At 40.4% G+C, this 19,417-nt stretch overlaps 1 protein-coding gene across 1 annotated transcript; it reads right to left on the reverse strand.

Moving 5' to 3' along the window:
* Nucleotides 1–4,039: 4,039 nt before the first annotated feature.
* Nucleotides 4,040–19,095, reverse strand: TMEM30A (transmembrane protein 30A). Its single transcript, XM_072408532.1, has 7 exons — nucleotides 18,761–19,095; nucleotides 12,813–12,929; nucleotides 11,772–11,879; nucleotides 11,120–11,207; nucleotides 9,712–9,855; nucleotides 9,070–9,279; nucleotides 4,040–7,474 (listed from the first exon to the last, which is right to left on the reverse strand). Exons 1-7 carry the CDS (start codon nucleotides 18,992–18,994, stop codon nucleotides 7,281–7,283), a joined length of 1,095 nt encoding a protein of 364 aa, XP_072264633.1. The 5' UTR covers nucleotides 18,995–19,095; the 3' UTR covers nucleotides 4,040–7,280.
* Nucleotides 19,096–19,417: the final 322 nt, after the last annotated feature.

The raw sequence follows: 19,417 nt of genomic DNA on the forward strand, positions 1-19,417 counted from the left end.
ACAACTATGCACTACAATGTCCTACCCACATCGGATAAAACAGTATTGGATAAATTAGGTAGGTCTTCATAATGGTAAATCCAAATTAGATTTTAAGATCTGCATATACAATGTATCCTAACATTCGTTCATTAACATTCGATCACTACCTGATCAGATCATGGCAGTATCCAGGCCAGCCTGTGGTCTAGGGCAAGAGGTGATTGCTGCTCCACTGCATGCCAGCCAGTATAAACTGCAAAGCTTTTATGCTCGCCATCTCAGACAACAACCAGATGAAAAACAAGTTTACATCTAGGGTCCCCAACAACCCTTTATTCCTGGCAGGTTGACATTTATTCAAAATTACTCTTAATGCATGCTGTGTGGGTAAAGACAACCTGAGGTGGGTTAGCATATTGGTTCTGGTGACAATGGAAAATTTTTACTTATCTACTATAATTTTTCTTTCCTGATAGCTCCAAGGCAGCATACGAATGGGTTAATCCCCTCCACTTTCAGGACGTCACTAGATAAAGGCAGTCGATACACCTAGCGTTCCGTAACTAGCGCTCCTCAAAAATAAGGTTGGGTATATATACCGACATGGAGCTATCAGGAAAAGAAGATTACAGAAGGTAAGTCCTACATTTTCTGTTTTCCGGACTGCTCCATGTCAGCATAAGAATGCAAAATAAGTAGCTCACCCAAGCTCGGGCCCAAGGAAACCAGTGCACAGACCTTTTTTTGACCAAAGCTAACAAAAGTTAGGACGGACAATTTTAATGCAGTAATGACAATATGCGAGCAGGAGACTAGGTTGCCACCTTACAGTAGGTGTCCAATGACACTTGGAATAGCCGCTGCACAGGAAGAAGATATGCTGTGGGTTGAATGAGCTGTGACTCATAAATAGATTTCTAAATGTTTTGCCCAGACCAAAAACTTTGCTAAAATGAGATGTTCTGAATGACATATAGGTGCCAAAGTATTCAGGTATTCTTGGAGAATACTGTTGATGTAAAGATTAGCTCTGTTTCTAATTTTATGAGTGTAGGAAGCACAATCTCATGATTGGATGAAAAGTCAGGGTATCCTTGGGGCTGAGGCCAAGCTTGTGCAACATACCTGCCCTGTCTGGAAAGAGGGGTGGAAAAAGCTGTCAGAGGAACTTACTTTCAGCTTCAATGTTGTCTTCAAGGTTGTACAGTCTGACTGCCACTCCCATTCTTTGTGCAATGCCCAACTGAATGTCTATGGTATGCTGTGCATTTTAGATTAACTTTTTGCATAAATTTTAATCTGATTTTATTGTCCTGCCAATCCCCTCCCCTACCCAGGTTCAGCTGATATCCAAATTCCACGTTACTCCCATCAGTCCATCCATATTGAGGGTCAAAAGCACTTCTATTTAAACATCAGGCTAGGTCAAGTGCCTAAATCTTAAGTGCCAAAAGTATAAGTGCTTTGAGAATTATTCAGGGAATAGAAACAGGAATTGGACATACCATTACACTCTGCTACTCCCATCTTATGCCTCTGGACTGAACCATCATTGAACTAACACCAGAACTCCAACACAGCCTCTGCTGTTGCCATCCTGAACTGTCTTTTCACCAAGCTTCTCCCCGACTGATTGCTATCCCACTGCTGGAATTTAACAAGATGATAAACTTCACTACAACTCATATTAACAGGAGCTGCTCAAATGGACTTCAGTCTCCTGCACTGCATTATGTACTCCTATGGCTCACAATTACCTTTTACTATGTATTGCTCAGCCTGCACTCTCTTTGCTTGCTTTTTCCCTATCCTACTCCCCAATCTGTTAACTCCTTCACTCTCCTGCTTCCTCTGTCTGTACTTCTGCACCTTTTCTCTCTTTTACTACTTGCTGGTGACATCTTGCCCAACCCTGGTCCAGCTTCTCTCTTCCCTACCCTCTCACCAACATTCACCCTCCTCCTAACCTCATTACTATCCCCACTACCTATAAGTTCTTACCCCCTTTGTCTGGCAGTCTATGGAATGCCAGATCCGTTGGCAATAAATTAACTTCTATCCACAACTTTCTCCTCTTTAAATCTCTAAACTTCTAGCTACAGTCCCTTCTCCCATGTTTCCAAAATCCTTGAGCACCTTGACTTCAAAGACTTACAGATTACCTGAGCAGCAACTCTCTCCTTGACCCTCTCCAGTCTGGTTTCCAAGCTGCCCATTCCACAGAAACAGCCCTTATTAAAGTGGCCAATGACCTCATCAGAGCTAAGTCTCAAGGCAACTTTTCCCTGCTCCTTCTACTTGATCTTTCCTCTGCATTTGACACTGTTCATCACCCCCTTCCAATACAAATCATGCGCTCCATTGGTATCAGTGACACTGCTGTCTCTTGGTTTGCTTCCTATCTGTCTGACCGCTCCTTTCAAGTTTCTTTTAATGGTAATTCCTCCTCTCCCACTCTCCTGCCTGTTGGTGTTCCCCAACGATAAGTACTTGGACCGGTTCTCTTTTCTCTGTACACTTCCTCACTCGCTAGCCTCATCTTCTCCTTTGGCCTACAGTACCATCTGTATGCTGATGACACTCAAATCCATCTGTCCACCCCTCGTCTCCCTCAGTCCTGGATAGGGTCTCATGCTGCCTGTCAGCCATCTCATCATGGATGTCTGACCGATTCATGAAACTCCACCTGGAAAAAAAATGAACTAATAATCTTCCTATTATGAATGCTGCAGCCAGACTCATCCATCCTTCCCACTGCTCGCTCTTCACCTGAGAAATAAATTCAAGCTCCTGTGCTTTGCCTTCAAATGGCTACATAGCTCTTGTCCAACCTACCTTTCTGACCTGGTAGATAAATACTCCCCTAGCCGCTCTCTTCGCCCCTCCAATGACCTACTACTGACTTCCTCACTCATAACCTCATCACACGAACGGCTCCAACACTTCTCTAGAGCTGCCCCAACTCCCTGGAATAGTCTTCCTCGTCACCTATTTGTCCTCTTCTGTCTCTTAAAACCCTCACTACTTCCCATCACTCCATATCTCCCCTCCTATTGTGCGAGACTTCCCCTGCTTTATAGATTGTAAGCTCCTCGGGGCAAGGCCCTCTTGTGTCACTCTCTGTAACTGTCATTTGCTACCCCTAGCTATTGTACAGCACTGTGTAATATGTTGGCGCTATATAACTACTCTATAATAATAATAATACTGTAGGCAAGTCAAACAAGGAGTTCAAACTCACACCCTCATTTACCCAAGCAGCACCTTTTCTTTTCACAGAATCATGTGACTGTCTAGTGAGCTGCAACATTTTTTTTTTTTTTAGAGATATTTGTGTTTTTTTATTTAAAGTTTATTATTAAATTTAATAGATATTGGACATATTTCATTGAGTTATACCCAAGAATTCTAGGCCTACAATGTAAAATAAATTTTCATGCAAAAAAATGTAACGCTTTGTGCATGGAAATATGGACAGAATTAGAATGCTAAAGGGGGGGGGTTAAGGAAAAAATATTTATTCACACAATGTCCCTTTGGCTTCACCAAATTGTGTGCCATGATGAACCAGATTCATCATGGCACACAAAAGCTTTCATTGATATGACGCACCAACATCCCGGTCAGGCAGATTCCAGGATTCATGTTATAACCCAGAGAGATTACCATACTTACGAACCACAGATGGAGTGTGCAAGGATTCGTGGCTCGAACTGATCAAGTACTTTACCATGCTACAGGGGACCAGCAGCAGGGCTCCCCTTCAAGGTGACCTTCAGAAACCATACAGAAGTGACTTCATTTACACAGTTAACAGCTAGAGATTTACTTCAGTACTGAGACTGTCCAGGAAAAAAAAGAAGGAACACTAGGTGTATGGACTCCACTCTTGGGAGTGGAAGGGGAAAGAGATTAACCTACTCCTATGCTGAAACAGAGCAGTCATTAAATAATTATGAAGACCTTGAATGGGTTTAGGTAATATGTTTTACAACAAAGTCTGATTGGTAATATGAAAACAGTATATTTATCTATAATAAAAGACAAGACAAAACACTTTCTTTTATAGAATTTATTACCTGGAGAAAAGTAAAATGTTGGGAAGAACAAACAAAAATTGCAGCACTTGTTTAACAACTGCAACTTATCAACCACATGACAACTGTTCAAAAAGTGTAAAACCATTTATGGAAAACTTGAGGACACCATGGTGGTTGTACTTCCAAAATTGTTAAACAAGTCTTTTAGATTTGCAAAACATTTTCTGCCATATGCTAAATTATTGTTACTATGCAGTTCATATTCCCTACCTGAAACAAAGCTGGTATAAGAGATAATACTGGTTTGATTGGAACTTTTTTCAATGTAGAACGTTGCAACAAGAAAATCCAACTGGACTGATTAGGTTAGATTTGTTATGACCACTGACAAGCAGATAAAGGGGCAAGCTCCAATTACAGAGATAATTTTGACAAATGACTTTGCATGTCACAAATAACCTCCTCCTGTAGTATGGTATACACAGACACTATGGCTGCACAACATTCCCCAGACATTATGTACACAGGTAAATAAGTACAGCAATAAAGAGGTGCAGCACAACACCTGTAATATTAGTAATGTGTTCTTTTCCCAATAGTGCTTCATTTCTATGAAGAACGGAGGATGTTATAAACACAGTACATAAAACAGCACAGCAGCTATGCACGATGGTGCACATTTGTGTCTAACCCAGTGCACTGAAATTCACAAAAAGCTAAATACGCACACAATCTCCATTCTGCAAATGAATAGCAGCCATATAGTATGATTTACTGTCTGTGCATAAGGGCTTGGTAACCCATAAACAAGCAACAAACCTTTCAGTTTTGCATTTGTGTAACAAAGGTTACTCAACTGAACTTCATGAGGAAAAAAAAATCTACATTTATTTTGCTGCAATACTACTGCAGGTGGAGAAACATTAGAAAGGAAACATAAAAATGATAGAATGGAAATTTAAATAACATGTACACAATATACATCTTAAAAAAATAAAAGGAAGCAACTATACTGTGTGTGTGTGTGTTAATGCGTTGTTTGACCAGCAGATGGCAGCAATGTAATACAGCACCTTTAGGGGAAGAGGAATGGTCTGGGGAGGCCCTGCCGAAGATAGGGATAAGCTGCAATGACACAGCCAGGTCAGCAAATAACATGGGGAAGTAATGAACCATTTCTGATGCATCCCCCCCCCCATCTGCATTTTCAATTAAACAGTGTTAAATTGGAAGAGACATCAGAGGATACATGATTAGAAATAAAACAATTTATAAACTCTTCTTTCTACAAACAATGCAATATAATTACATCAATATTTACACAAAATCTATGGTCCCCTACAAGCTGATGAAGCCAACATACAGAATATAGTTTTAGATGATACAGAAAAGACATTGGGAAGTAAAGTGGTTATGTGCTAGAATCTACAAGGTGCTGCTGTAGTGCACTAGGACTGTGTGACCTTATACACTGCAATGATTAGAAGCAGTGACAAAGCACACTGGCAGAAAAACAAGACAGACAACAATATCACAATTTATATTTTCCTGACAATACAGTTGTGTTTTGTAACAGGCTTTGTAAATACATCTGTGTACCAGGGAAGGCAGAGTTAGTAAAGGATCAAGTATATTATCAAAGCATCTAGTGTATTAGAGAAGTACAACACTCACACACTCACCAGCCCGTATTTTATATATCTAAACTTACGAATAGAAGTCAGCTGTTATATTATTCTCATAAAGAAAAAACAAAGAATATTATGTGTTCGTGAATTGTAGGTCCACTCGTTTTCATAAATGTATAGCGGTTTAGCTCCTGATCACACAGGAGCTTAGCCACAGGGCTTTATCCAAGATGGGGATCTTAGCTTATTCTCTTTACACATGTTGGTAGCCACTAATGTCCATCGCAGCCATACTCACTGGCATATGCAGCTGCCATCCTGGCAGTTTACAATTTAAAAGGGGGGCAAATAATTATTTAGGGCCAATCGGGGTTATCAATAGTTTAATAGGAATACAATTTGTTAAAAATGGGAAATAGTAAGGTTTAAGTAAGGTCATATACAATATTTAATTCATAAAATCTACAAATGAACAAAGTAGTATCTACAGTGCAGCCATTTGGTGTTTTTTTTTTGGTAACTGAAATTGTACAAGTGTCATTTTACACATCAATTATCTTTTTGTGATCACACATTCACCAATCAGTGCTAGAAGTGTCCTGTTAGGAGTGTGCTCTCCATGTCCGTTAAAGAAGATTGTCTCATTCATGTTGCTGAAGCTTAAAGCGTACCTTAACTCCGAAATTTCACTTTACAGAAAAGGGTAGACAAGGCCGGGGGGGGGGGGTTTTAGGGTTTTGCCGCTCTCGCATGCGCAGCAAGATCAGCAAGTTTTTTTTTTTTCATCCTACGTCACCCGATTTCACGCCTGGGTCGGGTGACGTAGGATGAAGAAGCCAGAAGAAGAGGCGAAGATGGCGGCGCCCGGAGCGCTAGCTCTGAGAGAGATGCCAGAACGATGCCGGACCGGATGCAACATGAATATATTGTAACAGAAACAAGTGGTAATAAAATGTACCTATCCTTTTATCTATTAGTAGAATCTACCACCCAAAAGAATGTTAGAAGGCTGGTGCCGTAGTTCACAATTGCCAGGTGTAACTACTTTATTCTTTAGAAACATGGAAATCTGCAGAAGGAATCACAGAGTGCAGCGAGGGGGCTGTAGACATCTAACACTTATTTGTTGTGCAATAAAACAAAGATTCTATGAAAGTAAGGGTCCCATTTACAGGAGGTTTTTGATTTTTATTTCAGGAGCAGAGTCACTTTTTAGTATGTTAAGCTGGGTTTTTTTTTGTGAGCATTACCACCTAACTCCACATATAGGTGACCAGAGGCCAATATGAGCACACGAACATCTATCCGTGTAATGGAATTTAGGCAGCATTAAACTAGGTCTCAGTAGACATAGTTCAGTACTCTACTTGTGTAAAGTCTGAACAAGCTTACAAATCCCACTAATTTGTGTTACATTGCTAGGATAAACAGCAGGAAGAAAGTTCATTGGAAACAGGGCAGCCAAGTTATTACAAATTTGGTGACTTTTTTTTCTAGGTACAAGAAATAAAAAGGCCTTAAATGAGCCCACAAAAGAAAATGAATAGCATTAGAAATACTACCGCACAAAGCTAGCACACAAAGCAGTGCAGACTTGCTCAGATACACATGCAAAGCATGATGCAAACCATTAGTTTGGAATATCAGCGCTGTTATTACGATTTCCATATTTAGTGTGTATGATGAGAAGCACAACACCTAAGAAGAAACAGATTGAGCCCACAGTCATGTATGCAATTCCTAAAAATGGGTTCTTTCCCCCCATCCAAGAGATTGTGCTTAGGATCATTCTCTTTCTTCCATCAAAGCTCAGGACGGGATAATCTGAGAATTGTTTAGGAACAACTTTCACAAGGACAAAAATCAAATAATAATTACTTATTATATTTAAAAAATAAATAAACAAACTAACAAGTGACCCAAGCAGTAACTATGTGCCTTAAAAGACTCAATAAGACTGAAACACCTTGCAACCAAAACTGGTAGTTGCTGCTACAAACCTTAGACTTTTCTCTTTGAAAAGGATCTTTCATCATCGTTTCCAACAACAAAAGTCTGAAAGATGAATAAACGTTTGCTGTACTTACAGCTGCATTCTGCTCTATAGAGAGTGGAGGGGAGAGAATGAGTGAGTGGCACCGCCGCGCTCTCTTCTCTTCACTTCCATTTCTGTGGTTCGTATTCTGTCATTCATGGATTCGTGAAGATGGATCCATGAATGATGTCAGATGGCCGCTGTACACATCTGACATGTGTACATAGCCTTAGCCTAGAGGAACCAAAATTATCCTCCTTGTGGAGTATGACAATCAAACAAATAAAGAACTAGAGTCTAGAAGGTTTGATGTAAAAAAACTGTTGAAGATGAAAAGTTGAAAATGGATAGTCCTGAATCATCTGAAATGTGTGCTTTCTAAATAGAAGTACCCTTCCTGTGTGGAGTCCTGATCCTGCGTACCAGCAGGAGGCAGACCTGTCAGGTGATGAATTAGTGAGGTGGGGACCTGAGCATTTGCAAGTCTACAAAGTAGAGGTAATGCTTAGAGCCACAGGGAGTGGTGGGGAGCATGTGAAAGGAAAACTCCACCCTTTCCTGGATGGTCCATCCAACTATGACTGCTGGAAAAAAAACACTTGTCAGGTCAGGTCATGGAGGTAAAGCAGACCCAGTAGCATCAATCTCCTGAGTTAATGCTGCCCAACACTTGCTTAACAAATTCTATGGTTGTGGACATGAAAACAAAAACTATCATAAATCCTAGGACTAGGCTGACATAACACATGAGGAGCTCCATGCTGTTACCAAGGCACATCAAGGTATGCTATTATATGGACTAGGAAATCCTGCTCTCAATGCGGACTGTAAAGACTTCTAGGATTTAAATTCAGACCTCAATTTACCAGTGTTTTACTGCAACACCTTCCAGTGCAGAATACATAAAAGGCAATGCTTTTCAATTTGTCTGCTAGGCAAAAATAGTATGTGTTGAATTTTTAGGTGCTACAGCATAATGATAAGATGATCATAATGCTCTGCAGTGCATAGAAATAAAGCACACTTTCCATGCCATCACAAGGTCTGATTCCTTGCCCATCCTTTGCCACCAATAAAATCTGAAGATAATGTAAAATAACATATGAAACAATGTAGTACTTTTATATTTGCACTTACATTACCATTTGCTAAATACAACACCCTTACCAAGAATTTAAACAGGGCAGAATAGCCATTTGGGGTTATATCCCGGGGGCTGGCTTTCACTCTTTTTTAGCTTAGTTTCCAATCCCTCAGTAGGCATCAATGCACTCCACAGTTTAAGGATATGAAACACTATTCCTCAATGAACAATAAAGTAAAAAATATTGTTATACACAAACCCAACATCCATAATGGAAAAATATTTTTAGGAAAAGGATACTGTATTCAATATAAAGAGAGTAATTTCCAGGCTTTAGTGCTACTTGTGAAGAATCAGTCTTTTCTATGAGACCATAAAGCTTTCTGAATGTTGGCAATGCTGCGGTACGCATCCATACAATGAAATCTTCATTAATGAATCCATTGTTGTCTGGATCCTGAGAATCTAGCTTATACACTGGTTTCTTCCAATTAATTGGCTTAGTTGTGTCTTAGTAAAAAGGAGAAAAAAAATAATACATTTAGAAACTGTAAAAACACACAAAGATGGCATTACTGGTTATTTAATTGTATATTGAACACTGCAAGACATTTCTAGAATTCACATGTAGCAAAAAAGGAAAAAATAAAAAAAGCAAAGAGTATTAGGCCATGTTCACATGAAGTGCACGTTCAGGAGGAGAGCTAAAGCTACTGAAGCAATTCAGAATAAAACATATTTATTTCTGACTAAAACCAAGTAACTAAAAGCAACGTCCTAACATGAAAACCACTTATAGCCAGGTCAAGTCCTAGTGGAAAGCAGGAAGGCTGAAATCATTTTTGTTTGGTTTAGTATGATAGACAATGTAAAAAAGTTTCCTTCAGGTGAATACTGCATTTCACCGGACCTGCTGAAATAAAAACTGTAAGCAGATTTTACCTTTAAAGACTTCCTCAAGGTCTGTTGAATTTCCAGATGGATTTCTGAATTTGACATTCTTATCTGTCCACCAAGCAATTCCTTTTTTGGTTAACGGAATGGCCTCTTCTACTCCATCTGTGACTTTATACAGGCGGAGAGTGTCTAAAACAAAACAACCAAGTTATCACAAGAGAAGCAGCACAAGATTAGCCACAAGCAGACTGCAAGTTTAGTTGTGGCAGTTAAGAGACAAACTAAGAAAGCTACAGGCTGCACACGTTTTCAATGGCATTTGACTGATTCTCCACCAAGGAGAATGCTGCCAAGCTTACCTTGGCTTTAATAAAATGATTACGTGTTAGTCTTTCTGAATAAATTAATCACCTGCTACCATAATTGTATTACTGGCCTCAGCAGCATGTCACTCTACTTCTCACTTCCACTGCTCCCTCATTATTTCAACCAGGCAGGTTCTGGAAATTTTCCTTTTTAACCAGTTAGCTACAGGATTCTAAGCTGAGGTGCCGACATGTAATGCCAAGTTAACACATCAAGAACAGCATGCATCAGCACACAAATTACACACTATGTTTGGCAGAATCTAATACTAAGTACATGTTTTCACTACCCTACTACATGCACCCGATTAGCATTCTCCCCAGAAATTTTTTAAGCTTGGTGGGAAGAAGCTGTACGCGGGGGTGGGTGGTCCTTGTACTGTAAACCAACCACTGCTGGGTGGTTAGTGAAAAGTGCCAAGGGGTGTGCCAAGCTAAATGGGGCTGGGGAGAACACTGGCCAAAAAAAAATATAAATAAATACAGGTATTTCAATACAGCCAGATAGGTTGGAGATCCTTTTTTAAAAAAAAGGTAAGGTGGATCATTAGAATACATACAATATATCCATTGCAGCTTAGGCATTGCACTAATGTACGTTTTACTATACCTAAAGTGGTGTATTCTAGTGTCATTCATGTTGGATGCTGGCAATCCTATACAGTAGTAAAGAGCCATGCTAATTATTTGGCTAAAATGTGGTGTGTAGACAGCTTGTTCAGGGAATTCCACATTCCACATTCAAAGAATAGGCTGCTTTACCACAAGTCACGTTATTGCATCACACCCACATGTGAAACTGTAGACAGACCCCTAAGATGTAACCTTGTAACCCATTAATATAGTCATTACTCTTATAACTACATCATGCAGAGGTTTGTTTGGCGAGTAACTAGGGTACAATGTGTAATGTATTTCCAACCTCCCTACATAAAAGTTGAACCTTGGAGCCAAAAACTGATCTGTATCTTATTATAATTCTAATTAGAACAATCAAATTCTTAGGTGCTACAACTTCAATGTTTTACTTTTCTATATGGGCCCAACAACTAACTAGAGGACTTTATTTTTCCCTTAAGAAAACTTACCATTAAACATACTGTTTGCAATAGCACCACAAGGAGCAATCGGCTTGTTGTCACTGGTACGATAGGGATCACATTCTTTGCTGGGATTCTAAAGCACAACATGCATTTAGTTATTTCAGTACACCAGGTCTCTCATGTTTAAAACCGTAGAAAGCAAAACTATCAATTTCAATATACAGTGTTAACTCCCCACTTCTTCTAACATGGAAGTTTTCCATGCAACAAAATAAATCATAACAAAACAGCAAGGTCACCAAGTACAAACGGAAATGGTGAAGTTGCCAGAAACAGAAATCCATCCAACAAAAGCTGGCCTATAATATTGATCATAAAATATTTAAATCATTAACCACAGTCTTTAAAATTTAAACACTCGATGGAAAACAAGTGGAGCTGATAAACATACAGTGCAATAATAGCATGACTGCCTATGCTGCAGTTATAAATACATATACTGCTTCTTTACCACTAAACTGAATTGTAACACAGAAGAGTGAGTGCAGAGTGGTACTCCCAATTGCCAACTAGGTAATAATCCTTTATTAGGAAAAATTTCAGTCTCACTGTATTTATCAGTTTATTCTAGATATTCTTCTGACCTGGATCAAACGCCCCATGGTAACCTGTTCTCCACAAAAATGACATGACATACCGTCAGAGAGTTTTTGTCTCCATTCAACTGACTATCATCTCTTGATTTTACATAGCGGCGGTGGTTCTGGTAGAAGTTAGACAGTCCATAATACATAAACACATTGCTCTGTAAAAGAAAAATACTAATAGTAAGGCCAATTAAACATTTCAAGCATTGTATTGGTGGGTACATTAAACACTCATGCTAACATACCTCTTGTAACATACTAACACCTAAATGAGGGCCACAATACCCTGTACCATTTGATGACTTACTTTAGGTAATACAGGGAGTAGTCTGTTCATAAGTAATCGGTATTCAATGACATCCAGAGTAATATGTTGCACAAAACACAGTAAAGCTATTCCTCATAATAGAAGGCATTTGGCAGTATTTTTGAACCATACACCAAGAGTCTCTGGGCAAAGGTCCATGTGAATGCAGCATTAGAACAGACTAAACCCAAAATACTAAAAGAGACATGCAAAGTGCAGGGGTACTATAATCTGTGGCCATACAATGGCAGAATGTCACACAAAAGTGTACACTGATGAAATCTAGGTTTCAAAAGAATAAACATTTATAATCTGTGCAGGCAGCCACCCCTGAAGAAGCTTTTTGTTTTTTTAGGTTAGTGACAAATTATTGAAGCCAGAGAGAGCCAGGGTATACTAAACCTCGCTTTGAAAATACTTGTTGCCTCTATAAGCTTTTCCGTTTTAGCTCAAAAGCAACAGCTATAACTAAAGGGCCCTAAAGGTCAGTGTATTAAAATAATTATATAATAATTTGTTTCTTTGTAAATTTCAACCAGTTTACCTCTAAAACAACTGCTTTTCAGAGTAAGAGAATAAGCCTAGACTGTAGGGTTATGTGTACTACAGAGAATTCCAAGGCTTCTGACTAGAAATTTATGAATTGGGTACCAGGTGTAAAGCTCAAATGGTACAATACAAATGGTAAGAGCTGAATTTTTTTATATTTAACAATAGATTTTTGTTATGTTAAGCCAACATTTACAATATATACCAACAGCAACAGTATTAGGAATGCAGTTACCTCGAATGCAGTATCCAGCTGGAAAGAAATAGTACAAACACATGGTTGTGTGCTGTTCCATGAAACATTTAAACACTTGTGACAAGGACTATTGGAATCTACCCCAGTGTAGTCAATCTGGAAAAAAAAAAAAACACAAGGACACAAATTTTTATATAACTTACAACAAAAAATAAATGGTTCATAAAATAAAGATTTACTAAAACAAAAAAAAAAACAAACAAAAAAAAAAGTATTGCAAATGAAGTAAAGTAGAACTAATCCCACTATACTTGCGCCATCTTCTTTTCTTCTTGGATGCATCCTCGGTCATCTTGATTGGCCGTGCCAGGATGGTGTAACTTCCACACAAGTGGGAGCTGATTTATCCTTGGCATGTGCAAGGAAAGCCAGGATTTCCTGGCAACAAATGCTGTTGGTTTTCACGGTTGCTGTATTCTTATTGCCAACATGGTTGCAATCAACCATATGGGGGAGGGAGAGTAAGTGTCAATTTATGTTAGCAAAGCCAATAAAGTGCTAAAAGAGGACAAAGGACTTGCTGACCACAAGGTTAGGTTTTTGTCATCACTTATTATTCTGCTTCTGAAATGTTTAGATAAAGATTTCCTGATACACATTTTTGATCCACACTTTGATGTACTAAAAATAAGTAGCTATGGAAATTCTTCTCTACACTTGGCAGAGATAGAAATACCAGCCTGCATATAAGTATACAATAATACAGGAACAAAAACTGCAATATTAACCCTTTTTACTGCACTTCTTCCTACATGATCAAACATCCATATGTACTGACAGGTAAACTTTACCATTGGTTATTAGAGAGGAATTATTGTGTTTAATACCATGAAGAACAGGTGAGTTTGTAACCTGGGTTAGGGGCTTGTTCACCTTGATTATCGTATCCTGTACTTTACAATGCAGGGAAATGAAGGGAAAAGCAGAAAGCATTATTTCAAGGACGGATATTGAAGAATGTCCTGACAGACAGGAAACTCTTGACAGAATACCATTTGCTGCATTGTCCTTCATGTCCCATTCAACTAAATAGGAGTTTTTTCCCCATGCAGAGCACATTTCAAAACACACCGCAAATGCATGCCAACATATTACGCAGTGCTGTACAATAAAAAGGTGTTGCAGATGTCAGAACCTAATACTTGACAAGTACAAACAGGGTCACCCGAGGAGAAGAGTATCCTGCCCCATAGAGCTTGCGGGGGAAAAGGGCAATACAATGGAGGCTAAATATTGATGGGTTAAGAAGAAATGATACAGAAGGCAGGCTTGTAAAGGTGAGTTTTAATCTTTTTTTTAATCGACAGAAGATAGGAGACTAATGGGCTGAGGAACGGTGGGAGGTCCCAGAGAGAGGAGCAGCTCTAGAGAAGACTTGAGCTATTCATGGAAAGACATTATGAGTGAGGAGATCATTAAAGGATCATTAAAGGGGTAAAAAGATTGGCTAGGGATGTATTTGAGAGGGGAAGGTCTGATTAGTAGATTACCAATATAGAGGATGTTACAGTAGTCCAGGTGAGAGATGAGGAGGGAGTTTGGTGGACTCTAGGAACAGGATGGTGTGTGAAGATGAAAGTGGAGGAACCTAAAGATGTTATGGATGTGGGGAGCAAAGGAGACTGCAGAATAAAAGGTGACAACATGACAGAGTGCCTGCAGGACAGGCCAAATAGCCATTTAACAATTAGATATCAGGGAGAAAGGGGATGACGAATTGTTTTATCCAGGTTGAGTTTCAGAATCCTGTGGGACAACCATGGTGATTTGGCTGACAGGCAACATGAAAATTTCAGAGAGGAAAAGGTCATGAGTGGACAGGTAGATGTGCGTGTCATCTACATACAGATGGTATTGGGAGCCAAATTAGTTTACCAAGTAGGGAGGTGTACAGACAGAAAAGAGCAGGTCCAATGACTGACCCTTGAGGAAGACCAACAAGGAGGAGAGGAAGAGTTACAATTGGAAGAAACTTGGAAAGAGCAGGTAAATAGGAAAACAAACCAAGAGGACCAATAATGTTCAGGATCTGAAGTAGAAGATAGTGACCAACAGGGTCAAAATCTGATGACAAATTCTAGGAGGAAAGAAAAGTTGCCTTGTAACTTAGCTGTGTCATTGGCCACCTTTGTAAGAACCATTTCCATGGGGCCAGGCTAGAAGCCAGATTAAAGTGGGTCAAGCAGGAGTTCAGATAATGGGTTAGCATTTTATAAACTAGGGAGAAAGGGAATCTTCTATAAAGAGAACAGAAGACAAGAAATAACTGAAGCCAATGAAATGGACTGCATGCAAATGTATATAAAAATGTATAAGAGCATACAGATAAGAAGATACAGCAGAGGGATACCCACATCAATCATATTTTAATGTCTAGACACTAAACCAAGCTGAAACAAGGAAAGGGATTCGGCCATAAAGAGAACCAACTCTTGCAGGGAGTTACATATCCTATAAATGTTCCCCCTATAGGTATTATATAATATAGACTGTATTACTGAGAGTAACACAAGAAAAGCTTTTCTTTTCAGAGACAATGAATAGAATATAAAAAAAAAAAAACAGATATATTATAGCAGCAGGCGGTCGTGAAATGAACTCACCACTATGATGTCCTATAGATTTACCAAATCACTAACTGCAAGAAGAAAGTTTTTGAACAGACGTAATTCATTGACTAATTTCTATTGTGTCTCTTAGCACTTTCCCCACCTACCTTTCTCGACATGAAAAGGTAAAACAGGCTGTTTATATGAGACTACTGATGCCAAAGCTAAGACAGTCTGGTGTTCCTGCAAAGCCTCTTTTACTATCAGAACACTAATGCTGAGAATGGGCATTAGAGAATTGTCACATATGTACTGCAGCAGACATTGCCGTCATTTAAAAGCTGAGGGAACGTCTGGGGCTCATTTCTCAACCTCTTGCCCTGGCCCTAGAATTCTCTTAAACAGAGGGATGTGATAGGAGAAATAAATACCAATAAGGGCTTTAGCATGAACACTGCGATGTGTGTGATATTTTCTAACCATTAATATGACAACATTCCCCCAAAGTGACTGTGAATGTTCTAGACACAAAATCATAGATGCCAGCCTTTACATATGTATGACTTCAATTTAGGATTTTTTTTTTTTTAATGTGTACTTTCTTTTGTCACAGATCAGATTCTAAATTCCTGAACTCCATAATTAGCGGCATACACTGCAATTACTGTGATTACCAATGTGCCAAACCTACAGTGATTTGCAAGGAAATTCTATAGTGGAGCTTCCGCCTATCCATAAAAACTGGTTTATACCTAGCAAATAATTGTACATTTTGTCCACTTGTATGATGTACATAGCCCAGTGTGTCCATAGATCATTCACAGACCAGAAAGAAGTGTCCCTGATCTGAGCTAAATATGGCTGATCTAAGGTTAGACAATTGTATGTACAGAGAAGAGGGGGGTGGATATTGTGAGAATAAGGCTTAGGCTGTGTTCACACTGGTTATGGAGTTTGTTGTATGTTCTCCCTGTGCTTATATCTGTTTCCCTCAGCATCCCAAAAAATATGTGGTTGGGTTAATTAGTATACCCTCAAATTTGCCCTTCAAAAGGTGTAATTATCATATGACTATGGTAAGAACATTAGAATAAGAGCTCTTTAAGGGACAGCTAGTCACATGACTATGACTTTGTACAGAGTTGCGTAATATGTCAGCACTATATAAATAGAAGATAATAATGAATGGGTGGTAAATGTTGTATATGTATGAGCAGCGTGTGACATCATTGGGCTGGACTAGCTGGTGAAGTAGATGATGTGTGAAATAAACATGGCTCCAGTATAAGTTATGGGACAAATAGGAACATTGAAGCATGAAGAAGCGGCTGCTCTCAGCAACATACGTCCGATGTCTAGAAAAGACTATTTTGGGAGAATTAGCTCATGTCTGTACAAAGGACTGGAATAAATGATGGGGTTGCATGTCCTTCAGCCTTGCACAGGCACTCAATAATTGTCCTTGAAAGGTTTATCAGCGATTGTTTTGGGTGACCATTTGAGGAACAAGCATCGTGTACACACAGACTGCTCAGACATTTGTGAAACCACAGCAACAGTGTTGACATACAAACAATCCTGAGTCTTTTCTTATGCATATGTGTAGCCCCTAACAATACATTCATTTGCTTTCCACCCTGGAATGACGGCACCATCTTTGTGTAGGCACTATGCAGGATCACCATGGACTTCCTGATGAGATGATACAGTAACTCCTGGTGCCTTTCCAGCTTTTGGCTGTGTTTACAAATGTCTGACACTAAGCCGCTGCCTCTTAGTATGTGGCTTGCAATAAAGTTACAGCATTGCAGTCCTGCACTGTGGATGGGGAAATTGGGAAAACATCGCTTCCTGCCTACAGCAGACAAGAGCATCTCAGCCCAACCAAAGTCACTTTATTGGAGACTGAACAAATGATACTGTATACTATGAGCAGGATGTGTTCAGGCATGCTACTGTACGGTGTAATGAGTGGTGATCAGCAGGAGGAATGATTAGGTATCACTGGGGAGCCCAAGGATTGACACTCTCGGAAATGTCGGTCTCTGGAGAAGAAGCGGCCAGGGACTATTAGAGCGATGCCTGAAGAACCTCTATGCTGATTTACAGATAACACAACACAATGTTCCCACTCTCTCCGGTGTTGCTCTTTATAAACTGATACAGAAGTTGGGCTTGAACCCATCAAAAATCATGGAGAGTGGGATTCTAGAGAAGCCGCCCCCCAAATAATTGTACCTTATGCCCACTTGTATGATGCACATTGCCTGGAGTTTCTGTAGGCCAGACCAGAAAACAAGTGGAATGTATATGGCTAATCTGAGATGAGACAATTGTATGTATAGTAAGGTGGGGTATTGTGAGAACAAATATTGTTTACCACTTCCTGGGGGGACATGCCACATGTAGCTTCTCCCCACAGCAGTCCATGGAGAATAAATGAGGTACCGCTAGGTGCCACCAGCATGGCTCCGGCTGCATGGAACCTGAGACAAATCCTAACCAGTCCATACCCTACCCATACCACCCATCCCCGGGCTCCCTCTACACATTGCCCACATGCAGCACACACGGACAGTATTTTATGCATATTATGTTCCCCCATTTATCTTTCCCAGTCCTCGGGCCACTTGGGTGACAACACCGAGGATCCTGGTACTCTGAGCCGAGCAGTCATCATAGATGAGGGAAGTCTGATGACACCGGTAGCGCTCTCTGCACCAGAACACTGTGATGAGGGGCTGTTGGGACCCCCGGAATAAAGTGCGGGGACATCTCACCCTGCCATGAGTATATGCTCAGTCCTCTGGGACCAATGACATTGAGTCTCATTTAAGTGGAGACACAAAGAAAGAGGGGGCAGCCATGGATTGAAGGACAGTACTACCCCAGTATTACACATTTTGTTATATATAAAATACCTGTTGATCCATTAAGATAACAACATTCAGTAGTTGGCTGACAATACAAGGACTTTGCTGCAACCAAGGAGTCTGATGAGCTCTGCCCATATTACCTATCTGGGACTACAGAACACCTTCCCCTATATTACAGGGCACAGGAGGGGGGAGTTCTGTAGTCATGTCCTAAGGTGACAACACTGTATACAATCCACATATAATGTATGTATATAACACAGTATAAGGAATTAGTGTCATCAGGAAAGGATCCAGACACATTCTATATAGTGAAGATCTGTTTTTACCCCCCTATGATCGTATTGGCCAGGTAATCCCATGATCTGCATTGGGGCACACAGCTAGCATGGGGCAGTGACACCGGAAGTGACATTTAGTAGCCATTGGTTGTCAGGGCACAATGTTGCTGGGCCATCGGAAGGCCGGATATCAGGTGTCCTCCCCCCCCCCCAGCTCTCACCTCATACTCCCGAATGTTGTTGGAGGTGACGAAGATACCGATCCCAATGGGGATGAAGATAATACCGATGACGAAGAAGGCCGGCAGCACGGTGCCCGCGGTCAGGATGGGCTGCCAAGCCGGAAGCCGCTGCTGTTTGAAGGCCGTGTTATCCGGCTTCTTACTCTTCGCAGCCACTCCAGGGCCCACACCGGAGTGATGGTTCCCGTCCTCCTCCTTGTAGTTCATCGCCATTGATAGTTTGTGTACACTGCAGCCCCAAGCCGTCCTCCACTTCACACCGTCCGCTCACTACAAACACAACCGGCCCTGCCCCCACCTCCTCTACGTCACCACCGGGTGAGCCCCAATGCGGAAGAAGGGATGGTCAGTGCGCATGTGTTACAGCTAGACGGTGATTGGGGAAGGGCAGGTCACGTGTGGTTTGTGTGTAGTATGTGTGAGTTGTGTAGGGAGAGGGGTGTAGTGTTGTGGCTGTGTGATAAGTGTGGGCTCAGGGAAGCCCGCCCCCTATGTGGGGACTGCTTTATTCTATAGGAAGTGTCATATAAACTGACCACAACATCGTGCATAGCAGGTGAAAAACATAGTACTGACATACACTGACACCTGGACTATAGAGAAAAAGTTATTTTATTGAGGAACCAAAGGTAAAAA

The sequence above is a fragment of the Pyxicephalus adspersus genome, chromosome 4, assembly GCF_032062135.1.
Source record: "Pyxicephalus adspersus chromosome 4, UCB_Pads_2.0, whole genome shotgun sequence".
In the NCBI taxonomy this organism is placed as follows: Eukaryota; Metazoa; Chordata; class Amphibia; order Anura; family Pyxicephalidae; genus Pyxicephalus; species Pyxicephalus adspersus.